The sequence below is a fragment of the Martes martes genome (assembly GCF_963455335.1).
Source record: "Martes martes genome assembly, chromosome: 5".
Taxonomy (NCBI): Eukaryota; Metazoa; Chordata; class Mammalia; order Carnivora; family Mustelidae; genus Martes; species Martes martes.
The window spans coordinates 75383788-75407548 of record NC_137892.1 but is presented as its reverse complement, the minus strand read 5'-3'; the positions used below and the strand labels follow the sequence as shown (position 1 = coordinate 75407548).

General features: G+C 39.2%; 1 protein-coding gene across 3 annotated transcripts in view; it reads left to right on the top strand.

Moving 5' to 3' along the window:
* The first annotated feature begins 219 nt into the window (after window positions 1–219).
* Window positions 220–23761, top strand: part of KIF2A (kinesin family member 2A) — a 75784-nt gene continuing 52242 nt past the window's right edge. For 2 of the 3 annotated variants that reach the window (XM_080803395.1, XM_080803396.1), the window contains exon 1: window positions 220–644. In XM_080803395.1, coding sequence (XP_080659521.1) covers window positions 581–644 — 64 coding nt within the window. In that variant the 5' untranslated portion in view covers window positions 220–580. The remainder of the gene's footprint in view (window positions 645–23761) is intronic. The other variant, XM_080803397.1, reaches the window with a different exon arrangement.

The following is a 23761-nucleotide window of genomic DNA, read 5'->3' as shown; positions in this document are numbered from 1 at the left end:
GGGACAAATCATGGAAGCCACAGAGACAGGAAGGCACCAGCGCGCGGGTTCCCGCCTCTTCTAGGCCGCGCGCCGAAATCAAACGCGACCCTGGATCTTTCGGGGCGGTGCTATGCGCGTTCCGCTCCCTCCGCCGATCAAGCCGCAGCCAACGCCCGCCCGCCCCGCCGCGAAGCTGCGCGGAGGGCGCCTCAAGGCAGCGGGGAAAGACTGGCCAACGAGGAAGAGACGCGAGAGGCGTGCTCTGCGCAGGCGCGCGGCGCCCCGCCTCCCCAGCGTCGGCTCCCCGGCGGGCGGCGCGGGCCCTCCCACTCTCCCCCGCGCCGCCTGACGGCCCCGGCCCTCGCTTTACCCCGACGCGCCCCGGCGTGCGCGTCCTGCCGCCGGCCTGCAGGCCCGGGGCCTCCGCCTGCTTCCCCGCCGCTGCTCCTCGCGGCCCCGGCTCGCGTTCACGCTGTCGCCCGGGCCGGCGCGGCCGCGGGCAACCGCTCCCCCTCCCACACCTACCCCGCCCCCTCCCCGCCTTTTCCGCCCTCCCGTCCCCCTCCCTCGGCCCGCCGCCGCTGCTCCAGATGAGGTGATGGCAACGGCCAACTTCGGCAAGATCCAGATCGGGATTTACGTGGAGATCAAGCGGAGCGATGGTGAGCCGTGCCGCCACCCCTACCGGCCGGGCCCTGCATTCGGGTGTTCATGGAGGGGACGAGGGGCCGGCCGCCTCATTGATTGCTTCGCCGGGCTGTGGGGGCGGGAAGGCGGCGGCCGCGGCGCTTTTGTGTGTGGCGTGTGTGCGAGTGAGGCCGGCGTGGGGTCCGCCCCGGGTGCCGCTGCAGTGCGGGGGGTGGGGAGGGGCCGCTGGCGATGGCCTGGGTGTCGCGGCAGCATCTTTGGGGGTTCGGGTGGGTGAGGCGGTCGGTCCCGGGACGGGGGTCCCCGCTCTTCCCACGATCTCCATCCTCCCCGGGGACAGCGGGCTTCTCTAGGGAGGACCCAGCCTCGCGTTTCACCCCGGCATTTTCATTTTCCGGCAGTGTCTACCAGGGGGTGGGGGGTGGGGAGAGCGTGGAGACCAGTGGTTTCAGTATTTAGAGAACCAACTGCCGGCCCGAGGCGGGGGGAAAAAGGCCAACCCTGAAGCTGGTCAGGCTTCTTCCCCTGTCGGTTCTCGAGCATGCCTTTCTTTTTTTTGCTAGTCCCTTCCTTGGAAGAAGGATGCGGCTCGGCCATGAATATGTGGGGGTGGGGGGAAGCGGGAAGAAGTGTTCGATAAGCTTCCCAGAGGTGATGAGACTGAAAGGGAAGGAGAGGGATGAGCCTAGTCAATGCGATGCATTACCGAGAAGGTGGGGGTGGGCGACCGGATGTTGATATTTTCACACCCTCGAGAGAGAAGTTAAAGTGAGGTGAACATACGTGCTTAATTCAAAAGAAAAGAAAAAGCCTTAGGCTTATGTATCTTTCTATAGGGTCCTCTTGGGGAAAATGTTTTATGTCACTAGCTTGGGGTGTGGAGTGAGACGCCAGCCAGGCATGGAAATAATTTATATTGTGAAAGAGAAAATGCATGGAGAGAAATAAGTACAATTTCTCTCAATTCGCGTATTGGAAGAACTAGAGATATGTAATAGGTGTGTGCGGTGTTCATGACTCCATCTCCCTGACACTCACCTTTATTTATGGCTTATTACCTCTTGCATGGTCTGTAGTAACGTTGCTAATCACATCCACACCCTCCTGGTTTCTAAGCAAGTTTGACCAAGTTCTGTGAAGCTAGATTGACGTACCTGTTATCTGTGTGATATATTGTTAGACCTCATATAGCTAATGATTTTTTCCCTTATATTTGAGATATAATAACCGGAAGCATCATTACCTTGAATGTGCAAAGATCACTTAGACCGCTTAGAGCTTTAGTAGTTACCAGTAACACCCACCGGGAAAGCGATGTCTCCTTTTCTTGGGTTGGGGTTTCTTTTTATTTTCTCTTCAAATTACTGTCCTTAAACAGTTCTGTTACTGTTATTTCTTTTTTAGGTGAACGAGGGTTTACTGCATTCCAATGAAAGTAGTATTTGCATATTATTTGAAATTTGGGGGTGTAATAAAATGTGTTAGGTTCTTTACATTCTAAGCCATTATGATTGCAGGTGTTACTACAAAATATATTTAAAAAACAGTATCATGGGGCATTTGAAATCTTTGAATTTTTTAATTTTTTCTAAACATCTTTTTGTTATGACTTGAAATAATTTTGGTTCATTTTAGGGTTCTAGGACAGAGACTTTTAATAGTCTTTAAGCCTTTGCCTTTTCCCTTTACCAGAAATCCAAACATATATATAGGAGCTTTGTGTTCTTCTATAGGTGCTAATAACCTAAAGTCACATTTCAAAAACAGTTTGCCCATGGGGTCATAATGGAAATTGTTACAGTGTGTATTTTCCCAGCCTTTAGTCATGTACATATTTATGCTCCTCAGATGTATGATCGAATTGGTGGAAGGTAAAAGTAGACAACTTGAAGGGAAGGGTCATTTGCATTGGATAGTGGTGTGTCACAGCAGAAAAAAATGTGTAGGAAACTCCCCACAATCTTTCTTTTTTCACATTAAAGAAGCTGTTTTGTTTCCTCCCACTTCTATAGCACATCTGTATTGGATAAAACACTAGTGGTTATTGTAACAAAAATACACTTTGTAGTTGGATGAGCACTAATGTAATGTCTGAGACAATGGGAAATCACATGAGTGAAGAAGGGCTGCTGTTAATTGGTCACTTGATGTTTTGCATGCTTCCTAATGGTGATACTTGTCCTTGTTTCAAAGCATGCTTATCCAATCAGTGATGTTCATACATAAATAAAACATATTCTGAGGGCCAAGAGGTAAACTAAAATGAATTTGTTCTTATCTTTAAGGGTTCTTCTCAAAACTAATCCCAATAAGTCTTCACTAATTACTAAAACCAGATGGATAGTCAGCCTCTGAATTCCTAAGTCATTCTGTATCACTTATGAGGCAGCATATTTCCTGAAGTATTAATATTTGCATATATTTCTTTTAATACTGTATTTTCAAACTGCACTGGAGAAGAGCTGGTGTAGAGAATCCAATTGAGGGATGGCAGGCTACCCAGATCCGCGTCAACCACAGTCAGGGTGTTACGGAATTAAAATGCTAATGGCCTCTTCAGTTTCCTGAATTCATTTTTTAATCTCCTCAATGTGCCTAGCAGAGGTTCTTGCATATAGTTTTGGAGTGAATCATTCATTATTGGATCTTTGGTTTTCAAACATTTTAAGTTAACTGTTCTGATGAAATCTTACCTGGAAGTGAAACCTTTCTGTCTAGGCTACCACCTCCTTACTCTGCTCCGCCCCTCTCCACCCCACTCCATTCAGGCCTCTTAGTACAAAATCCCCAGAGTTGACTGGAATTGAGTGATCTGCTGAAGCTAATGTGACATTTCTGGTATTCTGATGTTAAAAATGACAGGGGTCAGATGTACTGAAATTGTTCACCACCAGGCGATAACCTGGTATGAAATTAGACTAGTTTCTGGAAATGGATAGTCATATATAATTTATTTTTTTGCATGTGGCTCCCTATTACTCTTTTGAGTCACCTCATTTTTGGAATCCAATGACTCTAAAACCTGCAATCTTACTGTTATGTAGCTAGGTAGTCTTTTTTTTTTTTTTTTTTTTTTTTAAGATTTAATGTATTTATTTGACAGAGAGCGTGTGCAAGCAGGGGAAGCAGCAGGCAGAGGGAGAGGAAGAAGCAGGCTCTCCACTGAACAGGGTGGCTGAGATGGGGCTCCATCCCAGGACCCTGGGATCATGACCTGAGCTGATGGCAGAGGCTGAACCAACTGAGCCACCCAGTCACCCCATAGCTAGGTATTCTTTATTGGGAAATCTGAAAAGTATTGTAAAACATCTCTTACCTGCTTGACAGTATCTGTAATTATCATTTAGAGACTGGGGGAGGGATGAGAAATGTTTTGAATATTTGGAAGCTGCAACTCTGATTTGTTCTCTGGGGTCTCTTAGTCACAGCACTGATATATGTGATTCGAAGAGAAGGATCAACCAGAAGGATCCTTGAAGTTAATCTAGTTCTCATTTTTATAAATATGGAAACAGAGCCCTAAGTCACCTTAAGGGACTTGTCTAGATTCATACAGCTTGTAGTGGCAGCCAGGAACCACTGGCATAGCATAGGAACCAGACTATCAAGAACTGTGGCAATAGGGGCGCCTGGGTGGCTCAGTGGGTTAAAGCCTCTGCCTTCAGCTCAGGTCATGATCCCAGGGTCCTGGGATCGAGCCCCTCATCGCATCGGGCTCTCTGGTCAGCAGGGAGCCTGCTTCCCTTCCTCTCTCTCTGGCTGCCTCTCTGCCTACCTGTGATCTCTGTCTGTCAAATAAATAAATAAAATCTTTAAAAAAAAACAACAACTGTGGCAATAAAGGGAGAATTCTGTTATTTAGGAACCATACACAGCTTTCTACAACCCAATGAGGATGTGTAGCAAATTGCTTTTCAGTCATAGAAGGGCACTAGGGAGCAGTGTTATAGAGCCCACTTGGAATGATCTGGTAAAAAGTGATAATGGTATAGTAACTAGAAGGTCACAAGGACAAAAATAATACTGTTTCTTAAGAAAGTATTGGTGAAAAGAATGCTTTAATTAGGCATCTGAAGTCATGAACTTAAAGATTTCAAAGGATTTATCGGGAATCCTGGAGTTTAGAGCAGGCAGTCTTTAGGAAAGATTTTAAATGGCCTAATTCTCCTTCCTATTTTGCCATATTCATTCTTCTGACAGTTCGTTTTTACATGCCATTAGGTAGACTTTGGAGAATGGACTGTGAATGTAGGTAATAAAAATGAACAACGTAACAATATAGTTGTTCTTTAGGTACAATTATTGTGGCTCTGTGGAGTGGCCGGAATGGGGAAATTTGTGGATTAATAATTTCCTTTTACATGGTAACTAGTATGCTAATGGTTCCATATATGTATAGTTAGGCTTCATAGTTTTCTTTAAAATCAGTTAATTAACATAGTGTATTATTAGTTTCAGAGCTAGAGTTTAGTGGTTCATCAGTTGCTTATAGCTCCCAGTGCTCATTATATGACATACTCTCCTTAATGTCCATCACCCTGTTACCCCATCCCCCTACCTCCCACCGCCCAGCAACCATCTGTTTCCTGTGATCAAGAGTTTCTTATGGTTTGCCTCCCTCTGATTTCATCTTATTTTTCCCTCCCTTCTCCTATATTCACCTGTTCTTTCTTGACTTCCACATATGAATGACATCATATGATAATTATCTTACTGATTGACTTATTTCTCTTAGCGTAATACCCTCTAGTTCTGTCCACATAGTTGCAGATGGCAAGATTTCATTTTTTTTTTAAAGATTTATTTATTTGACACACAGATCACAAGTAGGCAGAGAGGCAGGCAGAGAGAGAGGAGGAAGCGGGCTCCCCGGGCTGAGCGGAGAGCCCGATGCGGGGCTTGATCCCAGGACCCTGGGACCATGACCCCAGCCGAAGGCAGAGACTTTAACCCATGAGCCACCTAGGCACCCCAAGATTTCATTTTTTTAATGGCTGCATAGTATTTCATTGTGTATATATACCACATCTTCTTTATCCGTTCACCTGTGGATGGACATTTGTGCTCTTTCCATAGTTTGGCTATTGTGGACATTGCTGTTATAAACATTGGGGTGCATGTGCTCCTTCGAATCACTGTGTTTGTATACTTTGGATAAATATTTAGTAGTGCAGTTGCTAGGTCATTAGGTAGCTTTATTTTTAACTTTCTGAGGAAATTCCATACTGTTTTCCAGAGTGGCTGCCCCAGTTTGCATTCCCACCAATAGTGTAAGAGGGTTTCTCTTTCTCTGCATCCTTGCCAACATCTTTTGTTTCCTGACTTGTTAATTTTAGCCATTCTGACTGATAGGAGGTGGTGTATCTCACTGTGGTTTTGATTTGTATTTCCCTGATTTGTATTTCAACATGCCAAATGATGTTGACCATTTTTTCATGTAGGCCTTCATTGTTTTCAAACAGGCTATTTAATTGGATCCTCACAAGAAACCTGTGAGGTAATAGTGTAGGAAGGTTGTAGATTTATCATTTTATAGGCAAAGAAACTAAGATTGGATTATTTGTCAAGATCACATGTTAATTAGATAAGATCATATAATCTCAATCAAACCCTAGGTTCTTTCACTCCTAGTTTTCTTCTTAAGTGCTGACACATGCTTGTGGATGATGGTATGAAGTTGTATACTTTTTGTACTTTAGTGTTTGGTTTTTTTCCTAGATGTAAAAGCCCCTGTAGTAAAATTTTTTTCTATTGCTACCAAAGAGGCTCAGAAAACCTACAGTTGGTAACATTGAATTAAATTTTCCAAATTGGTGAGATCAGATTGAATTCTGACATTTTATTAACTATAAGGATGAAGATTCAACAGTTTAAGGCTTTAAAGCCCTTTTCACTAGTCACTTGTTGCTTCTAGAATTATCACAGAAACCCAGGAATCTATGTTCATTGCCTAGTCACTTGATTCTTAGGCAGAAATTTTGGATTTCTGGGGAAAGCTTATGTGTCAACTTGTTCTGTATGTGATAATTTTTTAAAATCTAGAAAATAGCAAAGAGCTAGTTGGGCCTGTGTCTTGTTTAAATAGGGAAGGACGCTTGAGTGTGGAATGTCTAGAACAGGGTTCCTTTAGGGATCATCTGGACCCATTCTCACTAGTCACAAGTATACTTGTCATTAATATTACATTAATCTTTTGCAAAGCTTAATTCCTGGATTCAGCCATCTACTTTGCTTTTAACACCTCTGTCCTGTAACCTAAAATAATTTTTTTTTTTTAAGATTTTATTTACTTATTTGAGAGAGAGAGAGAGCATGACCAGGGAATAAGGGGAGAAAGACAGAGACAGAGGGAGAAGCAGGCTCCTTGCTGAACAGGGAACCTGACATGGGGCTCGATCCCAGGACCCTGAAACCTCGGAATCATGACCTGAAGACCTTCCTGATGAGCCGAAGACAGACGCTTAACTGACTGAGCAACCAGGCGCACTAAAATAATCTTTTAAGGTGTTTGTTTTGAGATCATACTTATGATAGAACAGATATAATTTTTAAGGCTTAGATACAACTCATTTTCACTCTTCTGGTCCAGTTGTGGAGTAAATATAGGTTACGTTGCCCTCCCATCACATACTATCTCCTTCAATTAAAGTAATAAAAATTGAATTACAGTGCCTAAGTGAAAATAGGCATTAGAACCTAACCAGCTTAAACATTTAAGGGCTTGATTACATGTAGTGGATACTGTACCATGTACTTATATAGAGAGCTAAATAAATTCAGGTTCATGGTTATTGGGATTTGTCTTGTGAAAACTTGCTCAAATGAAATGAAATATCATTTCATTGTTGGTTAACCTTAAGTTAACTTTCTGTTACTGTCTCCTGGGAGTAAAATGACTAGGGAGGTGTCCCTTTTTAAAATTGTGATTGTAAATCTAGTCTTTGCCTAGGGCTCTCTCATTTTGGTACCACTTGTTTTTGTCATTATCTGCTACAACTAGCCTTGAGAGAGTGAGGATGTTTTGGTATATAGACCATAAGTAATTATGCTATATCACAAAATAGTGTGATCTCATAGTTTTTTCTTATTGAAGATTTAATTAAATACATTTTTATTAATAGCTTATTATCTGTCAGGCGTTCTGATAGGTGGTGGAGATACAAAAAAGAATAAGGCATACAGAGTTCCTGCCTTCAAAAACAGTAGATAAATGATTGATGTATAGTGTGATATGTACCAATAGAAGTATGCTGTTCTGTGTGTACATGATTACCACTTCCCTCTTTAGGTTTAGGCTCTTTATTTAGACTCTTGGAGTTAGGAGTCTTCCAGAAATGCTGTCCTTTTCACCTGATATCCATTATCCCTTATGGTGTACTTTCCTGATAAGCCCATATTCATCCTCAGAATTCTAATACAGTGCCATCAATCCTTGTAGCCCTGTCACTTTATTGAAATTGTCATTATTTGTTATTACTGGCCTATTTTCTTTTCTCTAATACCCATCTGAGTTTTAACTTTATGGCTTTTTACCTTTGTTTTGATATCTAAAGGAATCAGATTTTCTCACTTTTACATTTCTGGTAGAGGAGCCAGTGGCATCAGGTTTCTCTCTAGATATTGGGGTGCTTGTTGACACAGGGACCAAAGAAGGAGAGCATGAAAATTGATCAGTCATCTGCTGGTGTTTGTATGTAATTTGGAAAACCCTCCCCACAGTATGGCCAAGGGACTATAAGAATCAGACACCTGCCTGGGATATATGTTTTATTTACTTTCAAAGACTTATTTCTTACATAAAACACTTTTAAAGGAAAGATGGGATTAGGAAGGGACATAGAGTAAAATTTGCCTGGTGTCTACACTATACAAAGAGTGACTTTTTGATTATAACTCTGGTCAGCATTTATCTACTCAGCTCCATCCAGATAGCTTGTATCTTTCATACTGCCACATGAATTCTGTTTGTTTCTTAAAAATTGAATCCCGGTGTTATTCTTGATATGTGAAGGGATTTAACATTTGCACCCTTTATAAAGTCAGTTGCTTCCCTAAATGTGTTAATATCCAGTATCTTGCTTGATTTTCATGACAACCCTGCAAGGTAGACAGTATTTTATCCATTTTGTGGAAGAGAAACCCTGTGCTCAGAGTATATAAATCACTGTGAAGTGTTGAAGTCTTATAAAGTGTGATTTCACATGTTTACATTATATGCATTGGTCAGGACATTGTGGTAAGTGTATTTTAGTGGTGTGAGATATAGATATATTTAGAGAACATTGGATAAATGTAGTTGTGGGAGTTCTCTTTCTAAATTGAGTAGAGTCTGTGTAGTGGTTTCACAACCCTGGCTACTCATTGGAATCACCTGTGAGATTTGAAATTAAAAACATCCAAACATAAAAAACAGCCCCCTCTCCATCACTACTAATATCTGGGTCCTTTGCATAGGGAATCTGTTTTAATTGGCCTGATACGGAGCCTGAGCTTTAGTATTTTATTTAAAAATTTTAAAATAACCCCTGCATTGATGAAACTTAACTTCCCACATACAGGTGATTTCATTGTGCACACAGGTTGTGATCTGTTATTTTAGAGAAATAGTGATCAGACAACATTTCACGGAGAGTGAAGTTTTAATGGTGGAAAGAAGTTGACCAGTAGATTGCTGTGGGGGGACGGGGAGGAGACATTGCAGGCATGTAGTACAATATGTGAGAAGTCCCTGAGCTGAAAATGGAGGGCTGTCAAGTAAAAAGCATTAAGAACAGATAGAAGGGAGTGTGATAGAAGAGAAAAATAAGGAAGAAGTAGTAATCTGGGACACGTTATTGAAGACTTGGAAACAAAGGTAAGGTAAGGCTTCTTGGAATTAATTTCTAGGACACTTGGAAACTACAGTAGGACTTAATCTCCTAAAAGCAGTAAGAGGAGTTAGCTAGTGATTAGTGATAGATTAAGAGAGAGAATAATTCTGAAAATGAGAGCTAGCAAGGATAAGATTGCATCAGTCCAGGAGAGTGAGCAATGATTAAGGAAGAGATAAGATCCAGCAACCTGCAAAAAGAATGGATGTTATATGGTGGTATATCACTTGTGCTGAATAAAGAACAGATGTGTTGAAAGGAATGGACTTAACATTTGGAAAGTCTGAGTGTAGGTTATAAAATCTCTTCCGTTTAATCAAGCTAATCCTATTCATGAATATTTTGTAGAGGACCGTAGAGCCTGTGTACAATGTGATACAAAAGGGAACATCCAGCTTGGGCTGTTTACAGTTTTTTCGCCACTAGTATCTTTAAAGTAAGTGAGTCTAAGGTATGAGTCACTTCCAGTAAATGTTTATATGTAGAACAGGAATTTACTTAAGCTATAACTAACTGCTTTGCCTACTTAAGACTCAGTTATATAGTGTATTAGCCAAAACCCTCAGAATTCATGGAAGGGAATGGGAAGGAAAAACAACACTTAAAGGATATAGCTTCAGCTTTTTAAGGGGTGAAGGGTATTGATTCTTAAAATACAGCTACTCTTTTTTACTTTTCCTTTGCTCTTATTATTGTCCTATTTTTTTTTTTTTTTTTGCCTTGGCTTTCACCTTACTTTTTCATCCTTAAAATTTCAGCATTTAAAATGTCTTAATTGCTATTGCAATTTAGGACTTTAAAGAGGTAAATGAGGGATGAAAAAGTACATTGGGTTTTTAGGGCAGTGGAATTATTCTCTATGATACTATAATGGTAGATACATGTTACACATGAGTTAAAACCCATAGAAGATACCACACCAAGAATGAACCCTAATATAAAGTATGAGCTTTGAGTATTAGTACTGTGTCACTGTTGGTTCATTGATTGTGCAAGTGTACCTGTTGTGGGCTATTGATGATAAGGGAGGCTCTGGGTATGTGGGGGCAGGGGATTTGCTCAATTTTTGCTGTCAACCTAAAACTGCTGTAAAAAATAAATTTATTTTAAGAGGTGGTTATGGGGGCGCCTGTGTGGCTCAGTGGGTTAAGCCTTTGCCTTCGGCTCAGGTCATGGTCTCAGGGTCCTGGGATTGAGCCCCGCATTGGGCTCTCTGCTCAGCAGGGAACCTGCTTCCCCCTCTCTCTGCCTGACTCTCTGCCTACTTATGATCTCTGTCTGTCAAATAAATAAATAAATAAAATCTTTAAAAAAAAAAAGTGGGTATGTACACATTAGGTGTTAAAAGTTAAAGCTGCTTTTGGAATAATGGACCAATTAATGGCAAGAATTTATAGTATTTTTAATAAAGAGGTTCTTATTCTGTATCAGGTTGCACTTAAGGTTAACTTTTGCTCTTCAGTTTTGTTATGCTTTGTCTGTTGGCCAATATGAGAGATATAGGGTTTGCGGACACAGTTTTTAAAATGAGCTGTAGTGCAGTGAGAGGACTGAAATAGGCTTGGCCCATGGACATTTTGAGTTTATAGTTCAAATGGTGTGATAGACATCCAAGCAGTGTGTCTAGAAACTTTATTCTTGAGGTGAGCCAGGGTTGAATTTAAACAGACGTTTACCTGTTCTAGTTATAAAATGGGGGGGGGGGGGCGCCTGGGTGGCTCAGTGGGTTAAAGCCTGTGCCTTCGGCTCAGGTCATGATCCCAGGATCCTCGAGTCGTGCATCGGGCTCTCTGCTCCGTGGGGAGCCTGCTTCCTCCTCTCTCTCTGCCTGCCTCTCTGCCTGCTTGTGATCTCTATCAAATAAATAAATAAATCTAAAAATAAATAAATAAATAAAATAGGGAATTCCTCTTGTATGATAAATACATGAAATCGAATGATGTTTCATCTTATGGAAAGTGAGTTGGGAGTGCAAACAACATTAAACTTTTTTGGGGAGGAGGTCGTATTTTTAAGCCTTTAGTTTACTGTGGACTAAAAAGAAATGGACATTTGTGATTTACCAGTATATGATTTTTAGGAATGGAGAGCAATTAGAGACCCTAATTAATGAGGTAAGTCTTAAGAATTTAATCACAAACAACTTTGATGAAATACTGCTATAGGTCAGACTTACATTTTTATAGTGAAGATGTTGACTTGTCTAAAGCTATACATGAAGTCAGTAGCAAACAGATTAGAGCATAGATTGTCTGCCTCTAAATTCCTCTACACTAATTCCTTAAGAGTTCTTTGTGTACTATGGATGTTCCAGGCATTGGAAGTCAGATCCTTAAATAGTGCTTTCATTTTTCTTTCTATGGTGTAGATTGCCTTCAGGTGTTTTTTATTAATTCAGCTAGCATATGCTGCATGACCATTATATGTCCCTTAATCTGATGCCTTTGAAGGCAAAGAAGTAGGACTTCTTCCTAGTAAAGACTACTTGTCAGTTGTAGCAGACTAGTAAATAACTGTGGCACTCAGTGCAAGTGCCCTGGGGCTTTATGATTTCTTTAGAAAAAGAAATGTTGGTCTTTGCCAGTCTCTCTGCCATTGCGTGAGTTTAGGCCATCCTTGCTCCCATGACCTTCAAAATTTTAAGCAAGGGCATATGTTTCATTTGAAAGAATTTCTTGTTAGATGAGCAGCAGTATTGTCAGGAGTATGCAAGAGATTATAGCAACTTGCTAGGAGTCCACTGGCATAATTGATGAATTTGGGGGCCGCTCTAGATTCAGTCATCTTTATTTTTATAAAAGTGTTGTTTGAAATTGTTTTGGGGATAATGTATGGGTTGCATTTTTACTATCCACTTCCCCCCATAGCTGTTAATTGAGAGTTGGCTACAGGATGACCCTAAATATCTCTGTATTTTCTTTGTGTGTTTTTTAGGGTTCCTTTTTTGGGAGGGGTACACTTTTATTAAGAATAATACATTGCTTTTAACTTTACATGTCCTTTACATGGGTTTCATTAAGAGCCATTCCTTAGCTAAACTAGAAGTGCATAAAATATTTTGTGTTCTTCCAACCCTCATGTTTTTCCTTCCTAAACTTTGCAGGTGTTCTTTCTCTCTTTATTTTGTTAATGTTGGTGTTCCTCAGGGCTTGGTCCTAACCTTGCGGTACTTCTCACATAGTAATCTCTCTCTGAGTGAACTAAATGCTTCTCCTCAGCCTTGGCTGGCTGCAGATAGTACTCTTTGTATCTGATGGATGGATTACTGAGTATCTCCATATGGCTTTCTCATACATACGTCAAATTCAGCATGTCCAAATTGGACCCATCACCCACTGCCCAACGCAGAAACCTAGATGTCTTCCTTGGTGTCTCCTAACATATCCTATCCTATCCTCAGGTTCTCTTAATATAACTACTGAAGCATCTCTTTAGTCCATACGCTTTTTCTATCCCACTACTGTAATCTTGGTGAGGCTAGGATTATGTCTTTTCTGAATTGTTCGAACAAATTCTTTTTTTTTTTTTTTTAAGATTTTTTTTTTATTTATTTGACAGAGATCACAAGTAGGCAGAGAGGCAGGCGAGGGTCGGGGAGGCAGGGGGTGGGGAGGGGGGGTGGGAAGCAGGTTCCCTGCTGAGCAGAGATCCCGATATGGGGCTTGATCCCAGGACTCTGGGATCATGACCTGAGCCGAAGGCAGAGGCTTTAACCCACTGAGCCACCCAGGCACCCCTGTTGCAACAAATTCTTAATAGGTCTCTCCACCTTTGGTCGATTTTTCTTTCAGAATAACATTTCAGACATACAAATGTGACCCCCTGGTCATCTACTTAAAACTTTTTGTCACATGCTCTCTCTCTTGCCCTTTGGCTAAAGCCTCACTCTAACATAGCTTAGTCTAGACCCTGAACAATGTGACTTCCCTCTCCAGTCTGATTTCTTGCAGCTTATTTGAGGCCCTCCAGACATATTGAACTCTTTAGAACACTCCACTTCTACCTACCTAATCGGTGTACTGCTGTTCCTTTTTGTCTCTGTTAAACATTCTATTCTTCCTTCATTCCAAGAGTAGGATAGGTCCCCTGCTTTGTGGTCTCTGAGTCCCCTCTGTTTATTCATCAGAACTCTTATGGTATTGTATCTGTTTATGTCTTTGGTCAGATTCCAGTTCTGTCGTATTCTTGGTGCCTAATGCAGGTCCTGTTCATGCTTAGTAAATTATTTATTTTTGAACCAGTGATTAAATGAAGTTCTAGCTGTGCTCTTCTTTCACTGCTCTATTCAGTTTCTCACATTCTGAAAAAAATTGATTTGTGTTCATCTTCAGAGCATTGAGAGGTATGTGTCTTTGTTGTTGTTTTTAAAGATTTTATTTATTTATTTGACAGAGATCGCAAGTAGGCAGAGAGTCAGGCAGAGAGGGGGAAGCAGGCTCCCCACTGAGCAGAGAGCCCCATGTGGGGCTTGATCCCAGTATCCCGGGATCATGACTCTCGCCGAAGGCAGAGGCCTTAACCCGCTGAGCCACCCAAGCGCCTCTGTGTTTTTGCTTTTAATGTACACTTTTAACTTGCTTTTTAAATTTTACTACCTGTTTTGAATATTAATATAGTACCATGGTTAATAATTAAGTTCCAAAGGATATATATTAGAAAGTCTGTATCATATCCTTGCCCCCTAGGCACCTGAGTCTTCTCCCAAGAGATAACCAGTATTTCCAGGTTCTTGTATATGTGTACAGGGGTTTGTTTTGCATTTTCAAGGAAATGTTTTTATATTTCTACTTATATATATATAGAGATATTTGTAATTACATATTTTTGTGTATGATTATTTGTATTTGTAAGTATATTTTCTCTACAGATGGTATATTGTACACACTGGTGCTTCTTAATATTATTTTCATTTAATAATAATGATATCTTGGAAGAACCTTGGAATACATAAATAATAGTCTCTATGGCTGCCTTTTATTATTGGTTAAATATACCACTATTTAGATTGTTCCCAATCTGTAGCTCTTTTTTTTTCTTTTTTAAATTTTATTTATTTATTTGACAGAGATCACAAGTAGACAGAGAGGCAGGCAGAGAGAGAAGGAGAAAGCAGGCTCCTTGCTGAACAGAGAGCCCGATGGGGGCTCGATCCCAGGACCCAGAGATCATGATCCGAGCTGAAGGCAGAGGCTTAACCCACTGAGCCACCCAGGTGCCCCCCAATCTGTAGCTCTTATACAGCCAATACTGTATTGAAAAATCTTGAACTTTTGTCACTTTTTGCATACTGATGACCGTATCTGTAGGATAGGGTCCTAGAAGTAGAATTTCTGGGTCATAGAATTGTAGTTTTTAAATTTCAGTAGATCTTGACAATTTGCTTCTAAGAGAGTATGTGAATTTACCTTCTTATCTGCATAAGTGCTCTCTGTCCACAGCAATGTACAACATATGTTTTTGAGATTTGCTAGCTTGGATTATAGAGATTAGGGTTTATAGAGTCTAGTAGAATGTTTTCTTGTGAAGTTAAATGGCCCAGAAAAGATAGCATACTTAATCTATAAAGTGTTTATGAGGTCTAGACATAAAATAAAAAGCATTTAAGTTCTAGTGTTATGATAGCTAGTATAGAAAAACAAGATGCCATGTGTTATTAAAAGTTTATGAAAGATACACATTACTGTTTTTAACCTAATAAACTTGAATAGCCTTAATAATAGAGTGGGATTTTTTCATACTCAAACACAGTTAAATAAATTTGTGCTGATGAAATTATTTCCCTGTATTTCTGTCAGTTTGTAGTTGGCTAACTCACTTAAGTAGATTGCCTTGTTATTCAAGGCCAAATCAAGGAACTAAATCTCTTAAAGCCAGTTATGTCTCTGTTCTTTTACTGTTCACATTGCCAGCTTTTGACTGGAAGTGTAGTTGGGTGAAGGTGTGTCTATTGTTTATTTGTTCATCAACCAATGTGTATTGAGCATTTTAGGCAGTATACTAGTTATTGAGTAAAAGCAATGGGAAAAATCCACAAAAATATGTCTCCACACATAATACATTATATGGTAATAAAAAAAATATGTCTCCACATGGAGCTTTCATCCGTATAGAGGAAGTGGAAGATGCACAGCTATGCCACTTACTGACTTGTTTTTTTATTAATGGAGAGAAATCACATCATCATGTTTGTTCAAAGAAAGAAGCCAGAGGGATGAGAAGAGATTAAAAAGAAAGAACAAGGAAAGATTATCAGTATATTAAGATTTTGGAGAGCATGCATCAGTTGATCCTTAACATGACATTTGAAGGCTTTGTGTGATCAGGCTCTTAGCTTTCTTCTGAGTTACCTTACATACTTATCTCCTTGCTCCCACTGTTGAGACTCACTGGCTTTCTTTTAGTGATTTTTACTACCTCAGAGCTTTTGTACAAAATCTTCCCTTCACCTCAGCTTTTCTTACTGCCCACTCTGCCTGACTGAATTGTTGCTTTTCGTTCTCAGCTTCAGTATTATTTCTGTACTTGTCAAAGGGGTCTTTTTGGAGTCTCTAATCAAAATTTGATCTCTTATTCTTTCTCAGTACACTTTATAATCTTAAACTTTGTCCTACTTTGTAAGTATATGTTTATTTTTGTGCCTTTTTTTTTTTTTTAAAGCCATATACCAGGTCTGTGTGATTCTCTACTGTAAACTTAGCATCTTAGAGCACCCAGGGGTGGCTCAGTAGATTATGTGGCTGGCTCTTGATTTCAGCTCAAGTCATGATCTCGTGGTCCCAGGATCGAGCCCAGCATCAGGCTGTGCACTCAGAGGGGAGTCTGTTTCAGTATTCTGTCTCTCTCATCCCCTTTCCCTCCCTTAAAATAAATAAATAAATCTAAAAAAAAAAAACACACAACCTAAAACAACAACTTAGCATCTAGTATGGTACCGTATGGCACCTAGCAGGGATTCATTTTATTGACTGAACATGTTATGAACTTAACACCAGCAATGAATAGATTAACCATGTCTTCACATCCTCAATAATTTAGTTTTTTGTTTTTTTTTTAATAATTCAGGTTTTAAAAAAACTTTTCCAAGATTTTAAGAGTTAGGAGTTGGGGGAGGGCTGACTAGGCAGAATTGAGGAATTTTAGGGCAATGAAAATACTGTGTATGGTGCTGTAATGGTGGGTACATGTCATTATACACTTGTCCAAACTTACAGAACATACAGCAGCAAAAGTGAATCATAATGGACTTTGGGTAATTATGATATGTCAGTGTAGGTTTATCAGTTACAACAAATATACTAGCCCGGTGGGGGGTGTTGTTAATGGATGAGGCTATGCATGTGTGGGGGCAGGGACTATATAGAAAAATCTCTATCTTGTGCTTAATTTTGCTGTATACCTAAGGCTGCTCTAAAAATAGTAAGTCTTTAAAAAACAAAACATGCTGTATTCTACAAATATACCCAAGAGAAGTGGAAGCATCTGTCCATATGACAACATGTACATTAATGTTTATAGCATTATTCATAATAACCAATAGGTGAAAACCCCAATGTCCATCAGCTGATTAATAAATTGTGGTTTATTCATGTGATGGGATATTACAACATAGACATTGAAAACATGTTTAGTGAAAGTAGCCACTCGCAAAAGACCACATTATATGATTTCATTTATATGAAATGCCAAGAATAGGCAAACTGCTAGAGACAGAAAGTAGATTAGTGATTACTTACGTTGGGGAGGAGGATGTTGGAGGAATAGGGAAGTTATGGCTAAAGGATATGAAGTGTATTTTTTGAGGTGATTAAAATATTACAAAATTGATAATTGCAAATATCTGTGAATATACTAAAAACCATTAAATTTTATACTTTAGGTGAATTGTATATTATGTGAATTATATCTCAATAAAGTTTAAAAAATTCATAGCAACAGTGGGGAGTTTTACTTAAACTTGTATTATTACTTATAAAGGTGAACATTTTTTACATTTTTTTTTGTCAATTGTAGTACTTTTTTTCTATCTCCTCCTGCTTTTTAAAACTATTTCCCTTGGGGGGCCTGGGTGACTCAGTTGGTTGAGTGTCTACTTCTTGATTTTGGGTCAGGTTGTGTTCTCAGGTTTTTGGGATCGAGCCCAATGTTGGGGTCTGTGCTCAATGGAGAGTCTGCTTGGGATTCTGTCTCCCTCTCCCTGTGCCCCTTCCCCCACTTGCATGCACAGCTCTCAAATAAATATTTAAAACTATTTGGCTGAACTTGATTGTACTATGTTATCCGAGTTTTCTTCCTACTTCCTGATCTATTCTTCTTAATCTCTTTTCTAAGTTCTTGTTCTTTGTCCACTTCTTAAATGTTGGTGTTTCCTAGTGTTACATCATTGGGTCTGTTCTGTTTCCATGTATTTTTCCCTAGTTACTGTGATTTACTTTTTTTTTTAGTCGAGATAGAATTCACATGTCATAAAATGAACCCTTTTTAGGCAATAAACACAAAAATGAGACTACATTAAACTAAAAAGTTTCTGCGCAGCAAAGGAAACCATCAGCAAAATGAAAAGGCAACCTATCAAATGGGAGAAAATATTTGCAAGTCACATGTCTGATAAGGGGATAATATCTAAAATATATTAAGAATTCAGTATCAGGAAACCAAACAGTCTGATTTAAAAAATGGGCAGAGGCCCTGCATAGACATTTTTCCAAAAGAGACATACACGTGGCTGTTAACCAAAAGGTAAGAAGTGAGAAGTGTTGGTGAAGATGTGGACAAAAGGCCACCCTCATGCACTGTTGGTAAGAATATAAATTGGTACAGCCACTGTGGAACACAGTATGGAAATGCTTCGGAAAATTGAAAATAGGACTATCATATGATTGAGTAATTTGTGCGTGGTTATTTATCCAAGGGAAATGACACCCTGTTTAGAAAAGTTATTGGCACCCCATGCTCATTACAGCATTATTTACAGTAGTTAAGACGTGGAAACAACCTAAGTGTCCATTGATAATGGATGCATGGATAAAGAAAATGGAATGAAATATTTTTTAGTCATAAAAAGATGAAGGGAATCTTGACATTTGTTACAACATGAATGGACTTTGAGAGCATTATGCTAAGTAAAATAAGAGAAAGACAAATACCATATGATCTCACTTAAATGTGGAATCTAAAAACCAAAACAAAAACAACTCACAGATACAGAGAACGACTGGTGATTGTCAGCAGTGGTGTTGAGGAGGGAACAAAATGGGTAAAAGCTTTCAAAAGGTATAAACTTCCAGTTATAAGTCTTGGGGATGGAATATACAGCTTGGGGACTATAGTTAATAATATTGTATATTTGAAAATTGTTAAGAATACGTCTTAAAAGTTCTCATCACAAGAAAAAAATGTGTAGCTATATATGGCAGTGGATGTTAACTAGACTTATTATGGTGATCATTTTACAGTATGTATAAATATTGAATCCTTACGTTGTATGCCTGTATTTCAATTTTTTCAGTAAAGAAAGAAAAAAAAATCCAGGTGAGAAAAAACTTTTTCACCCTTTTAAAAGACACAGTTCAGTGAGTTTAAGTATAATCACAAAGGTGTTCAACTATTATCACAGTCTAATTTCAAAACAGTTTCATCATCCCAGACAAACTCATACCCATTAGTAGTCACTGTGCATTCCCTCCTTATTCCAAACCCTTGCATCCACTGCTTAATTTTCTGTCTTTGTGGACTTGCGTGTTCTGGACACTGTAAGTGGAATTATACGAAATGTAACCTTAAATGTCTAACTTCTTTCATTGACCATAATCTATGCCCAAAGTTTTTCCATTTTGTAGTATGTTTTGGTATCTATACCTGAATAATACTACATCTTATGTCAATTGATGGGCATTTGGGTTGGGTTTTGTTTTTGTTTGGGGGGATTTTGTTTTATTTTTGCATTTGTGTTTCTTGTTTTTTTGTTATGCTATTAAAAGTAGCATTCGGGACGCCTGGGTGGCTCAGTTGGTTAAGCGGCTGCCTTTGGCTCGGGTCATGATTCCAGGGTCCTGGGATCGAGTCCCACATCAGGCTCCTTGCTCAGCAGGGAGCCTGCTTCTCCCTCTGCCTCTGCCTGCCTCTCTGTCTGCTGTCTGCTTGTGCTCACTCTCTCTGACAAAAAAATACATAAAATCTTTTAAAAAAAAAAAAGAGTAGCATTCACCTATAAGTTGTTGTGTGGACATATGTTTTACATTTTCTTGGGTATATAACTAAGAGTGAAAGTGCTGGGTCATGTGATAACTCTGTGGTGAACTTTTTGAGGAATTTTCGTACTGATTTCCATGGCTACATCATTTTGGCATTCTCATAATATTTGAGGGTTCCACTTTTTCCACATCCTTGTGGAAACTTGTTATTGTTTGTCTATTTTGTTATAGCCATCCTCCTGGTTGTGAATGTGCTTACTAGTCATTTGTGTATCTCTTTTTGGAAAATGTTTCTTTAGATTCTTTGCCCATTTTAAAAATCAGGTTTTGTTGTTGTTGAGTTATAAAAGTTATTTATATGTTCTGGATATTATTTCCTTATCAGATATATGCTTTGCAGATGTTTTCTCCCATCCTCTGAATTGTGCTTTCCCTTTTGTGGTTAGTATTCTTTGAAGCACAAAAGTTGGTAATTTTTTAAAAAAGATTTTATTTATTTGAGAGATAGACAGTACCAGCGGTGGGGGGTGAGGGGGGCAACGGCAGGGGGCAGACAGACAAGCAGACTCCCTGATAAGCAGGGCGCCCAATACAGGACTCAGTCCCAGGACCCTGAGATCATGACCTGAGCAGAAGTCAGATGCTTAACTGACTGAGCTACCGAGGTGCTCCAAAAAGGTTTTAGTTTTGATGAAGTCCAGTTTATTCATCTTTTGTTACTTGTGCTTTTGTTGTTCTAAGAAACCATTGCCTAATCTAAGGTGCAGTCTGCTTTTGTCCTTTTACTTCTATAGTCCTCTCCATGACCTATATCACCTAAAATATTTGTATATGTTCTTTGATCTTAACACTCATTCTTGACCTTTCAACATAGAGAGCAAATTAATTTAGCATTTCTGAAAAATACACTTCAGTTTGATAGAAGATGAGTAAGGTCTTAGAATATAATGAAATCTTAGTCTTGAAGTTGGCTTTGTTACCAGAATTGAAGGATTGATTGCTGGAGGTTGCCTCTTATGTGTGTAGGTGTGCATATCTCGTATAATGTGTCTTAGATTTAGAGAAATTCTAGTAAGCACATCATGAAACCAGGCATGAAGAGATACATGGGAAGTGGAGTTTAAACTTGAACTAGGGTAAAGATTTGTTTTGGTTTCTTTTGTGATCCTCTATCATTAATTACTCTAAAACAGATCAATGGCATGGGTTTCATTTGATTAAAAACCCTTTCAGCTGTACTAAAACATCTGGGAAAAGAAGAAAAATAAATGCATTAGAAGGGATTGTTTTTTAAGATTGTATTTATTTGAGAGAGACAGCTTGTGCATGCTCTTGTGGGAGTAGGAGTTGGGGGGAGGGGCAGAGGAGGAGGAAGAAGGGAGGGAGAGAATCTCTCAAGCCCATAGTGCTGGGTCTCACAACCCTGAGATCATGACCTGAGCTGAAACCCTAGAGCGTACATTCAACTAAATGAACCACCCAGGCGCCCTAGAAGGGATTAAAAACAAAAAAGTGTGAAAAACGCATAAAATTGTTATCTCTATACATACTGCAGTAAATATGGGTGGTTAATATCTGAGATTTCCTTCTAAATAATCCATTTGTAATGGTGGGGTGAAGGGCATTAGGATTGGCCATGTATTAAAACTTTATGAAACTTGAATGAAAGGTATTTGGTGTTTATAATATATTGTTTATGTTTGCAATTTTTCATAACAGAATTGAAGTTTTTAAAATAAAAACTTTAAAATAAAATGTCTCTTGGGGCTGTATCTTTCTCTTGAGTTTCAGGTCTCCCATCTAGATGTTTCCACATGGATATCCTGCTAGTATTTCAAATGAAACTCATCAAAAATGGAATCCATTGTCTTTTTATCTTCATAGTTCTCTGTTTACTGTATTACTTATCTTGGTTAATGGAAACACTATGTACCTGGTTTTCTAAGATAGAAATCTCAGACATTGTCAACTTTCCTATTTTCTTGGAGACTTTTGCTCCTGACTCACTGTTACTGTCTCCTATCCTACTTCTGTCATGTTTCTTGGTAAATGAAATATTCATATATAGGTGATCCTTCCATTACTGTGGCCTCTCAGTTCTTTGAACTTTTCCTTCCTTTCAGTGATCCTGGCCCTTAGCCTTAGCTCACTCACTATATATTCTTACATCTACATAATCTCAGCTCTAGGCATGTCCTGGTTTGGTTTTTTTTCATTCATCATTCAATGTTTCCAGCATATTCCTTCTAGTACCCTGATTTCACTAATCTTTTGACTCCACTAGGATTCATAATCTTATTACCTTTTTTGTTCCTTACTCCCTCTCATGTCCTTATTTCCTTATAAGCACTGTCTCATATATATATATACACACACACACACACACACACCCACCCCCATATATGTATCTTCCCTTGCCCTCCCCCCCTTCCCCCTTGATTGGCAGATCACACCCTCATATATTTTAAACCTCTCTGTCCTTTCTTGATTGTCTGAAATTGAAAGGGAAAATATCATATTTTTATGCTGATTGACCACAATTTAAATTTGTGGTTGCTTTTTTTTTTTTTGCATGAGCAGTCATTATCTCTAGCCCATTCACTCTTTCTTAGCTGATTTTTGTCATAAAATCCTTAGTGTTTATTTACTCACCCATTCTCTCAGCCAGTGGCCTTGCTTGCTATTTGCTGCTGAAAAATATAAGCACTCAGAAAAGAGCTTCTTCGAGTCTTCACATCTACCCAAGTACCAATATCTACACCTGTAACTCTGCCTTCCTTATTTTGCCATGAATAAACTCTTTCGGTTCCTATGTTAGGACATTTGTCTCCACTTGTACACTAGATCTCATCCCCTTTTCACCTGCCGAAAGTTACTACTTCATCAGTCCATTCTTTGCATTGCATCATCAGTACTTTCTTCTCTTCTGAATCATTTTCATCAACATTGGAATGCTGTTATTTCAGTCATCTTAAAAAGAAAAAAAAAACACTCTTTGATCTAATTTTCACTTTTAGGCATGTTTTACTTGATATTTTAACAGTATTTGACACTGTTGATTCATTGTCTTTTCCCTGAAATACTTTCTTTACTTGCCTCCTAGGACTCCCATGTTCCTGATTTTTCTTAATTTCCTCATGCAGCTGTTTCATCTTTTTTGCTGTTATTTCATTATCTCCCTGACTTTTGTACATTGAAGACCAGGTCTTCCACCCACATTCTCTTGGTGATCATGTCCACTTTCATTGCCTTAAATACTTTATCAGTAGTTTCCAAACCTGTGATTACTGCCCTCCTCCAAAGAGCTGTTTGAGACTTTTTTTTTTCCCTAATCACAACCTCCCATGAAATTTTAATACCATATATACTGTTTATGTGCTATGACGCTTTGGCACCATTGTAGTATCTAAGAAGTCCACTTCCAAAGAACCAGTTTTTGCCTTCTTGGGAGAAATAGGACCCCTGTAGAGAATGCCCTATCTATATGCTGACAGTTCTCAAGCTTTTATCTTTAGTATGGACCATCTGCAGTTTATAATATACATGGACACCCTTATCTCCAGTAGATGTCCAGTAGATCTCTCAAACTTAATTTGTACAAAATCAGCTCGTACTCTGACTTTAACCTCTCTCCATAATGAACTTCTGTGGCTTTAAGGTCTTTGCATACCTTTTGTTCTAGCCACATTGACTTTGCTATTCCATGTTTTACCCTAGTGGTGAAAGGGTTTAAAGTAGTGATCAACTATTTTCCTAATCCACGTTGGCCAGGCATTAAAATGGAAATATTCTTGGCTCAGAGCATCTATCGTCATAGTCTTCCATAGGTAGAGTGGAGCAGAGATTGTATTAACGACTTCCTGGGAGAAGTAGTGATATTGCAGTCAGGGATTGAGAATTTGGCACAGGACAGGGAATATGCCCCATCTTTATGTCCTTTTTTCTTTCTTTTTTTTTTTTTTTGTAATTTTTTATTTAAATTCAATTTAGTTAACATGGTAGTATATTACTTGTTTCAGGGGAAGAATTTAGTGATTTATCAGTTGTGTGTAACACCCACTGCTCATTACA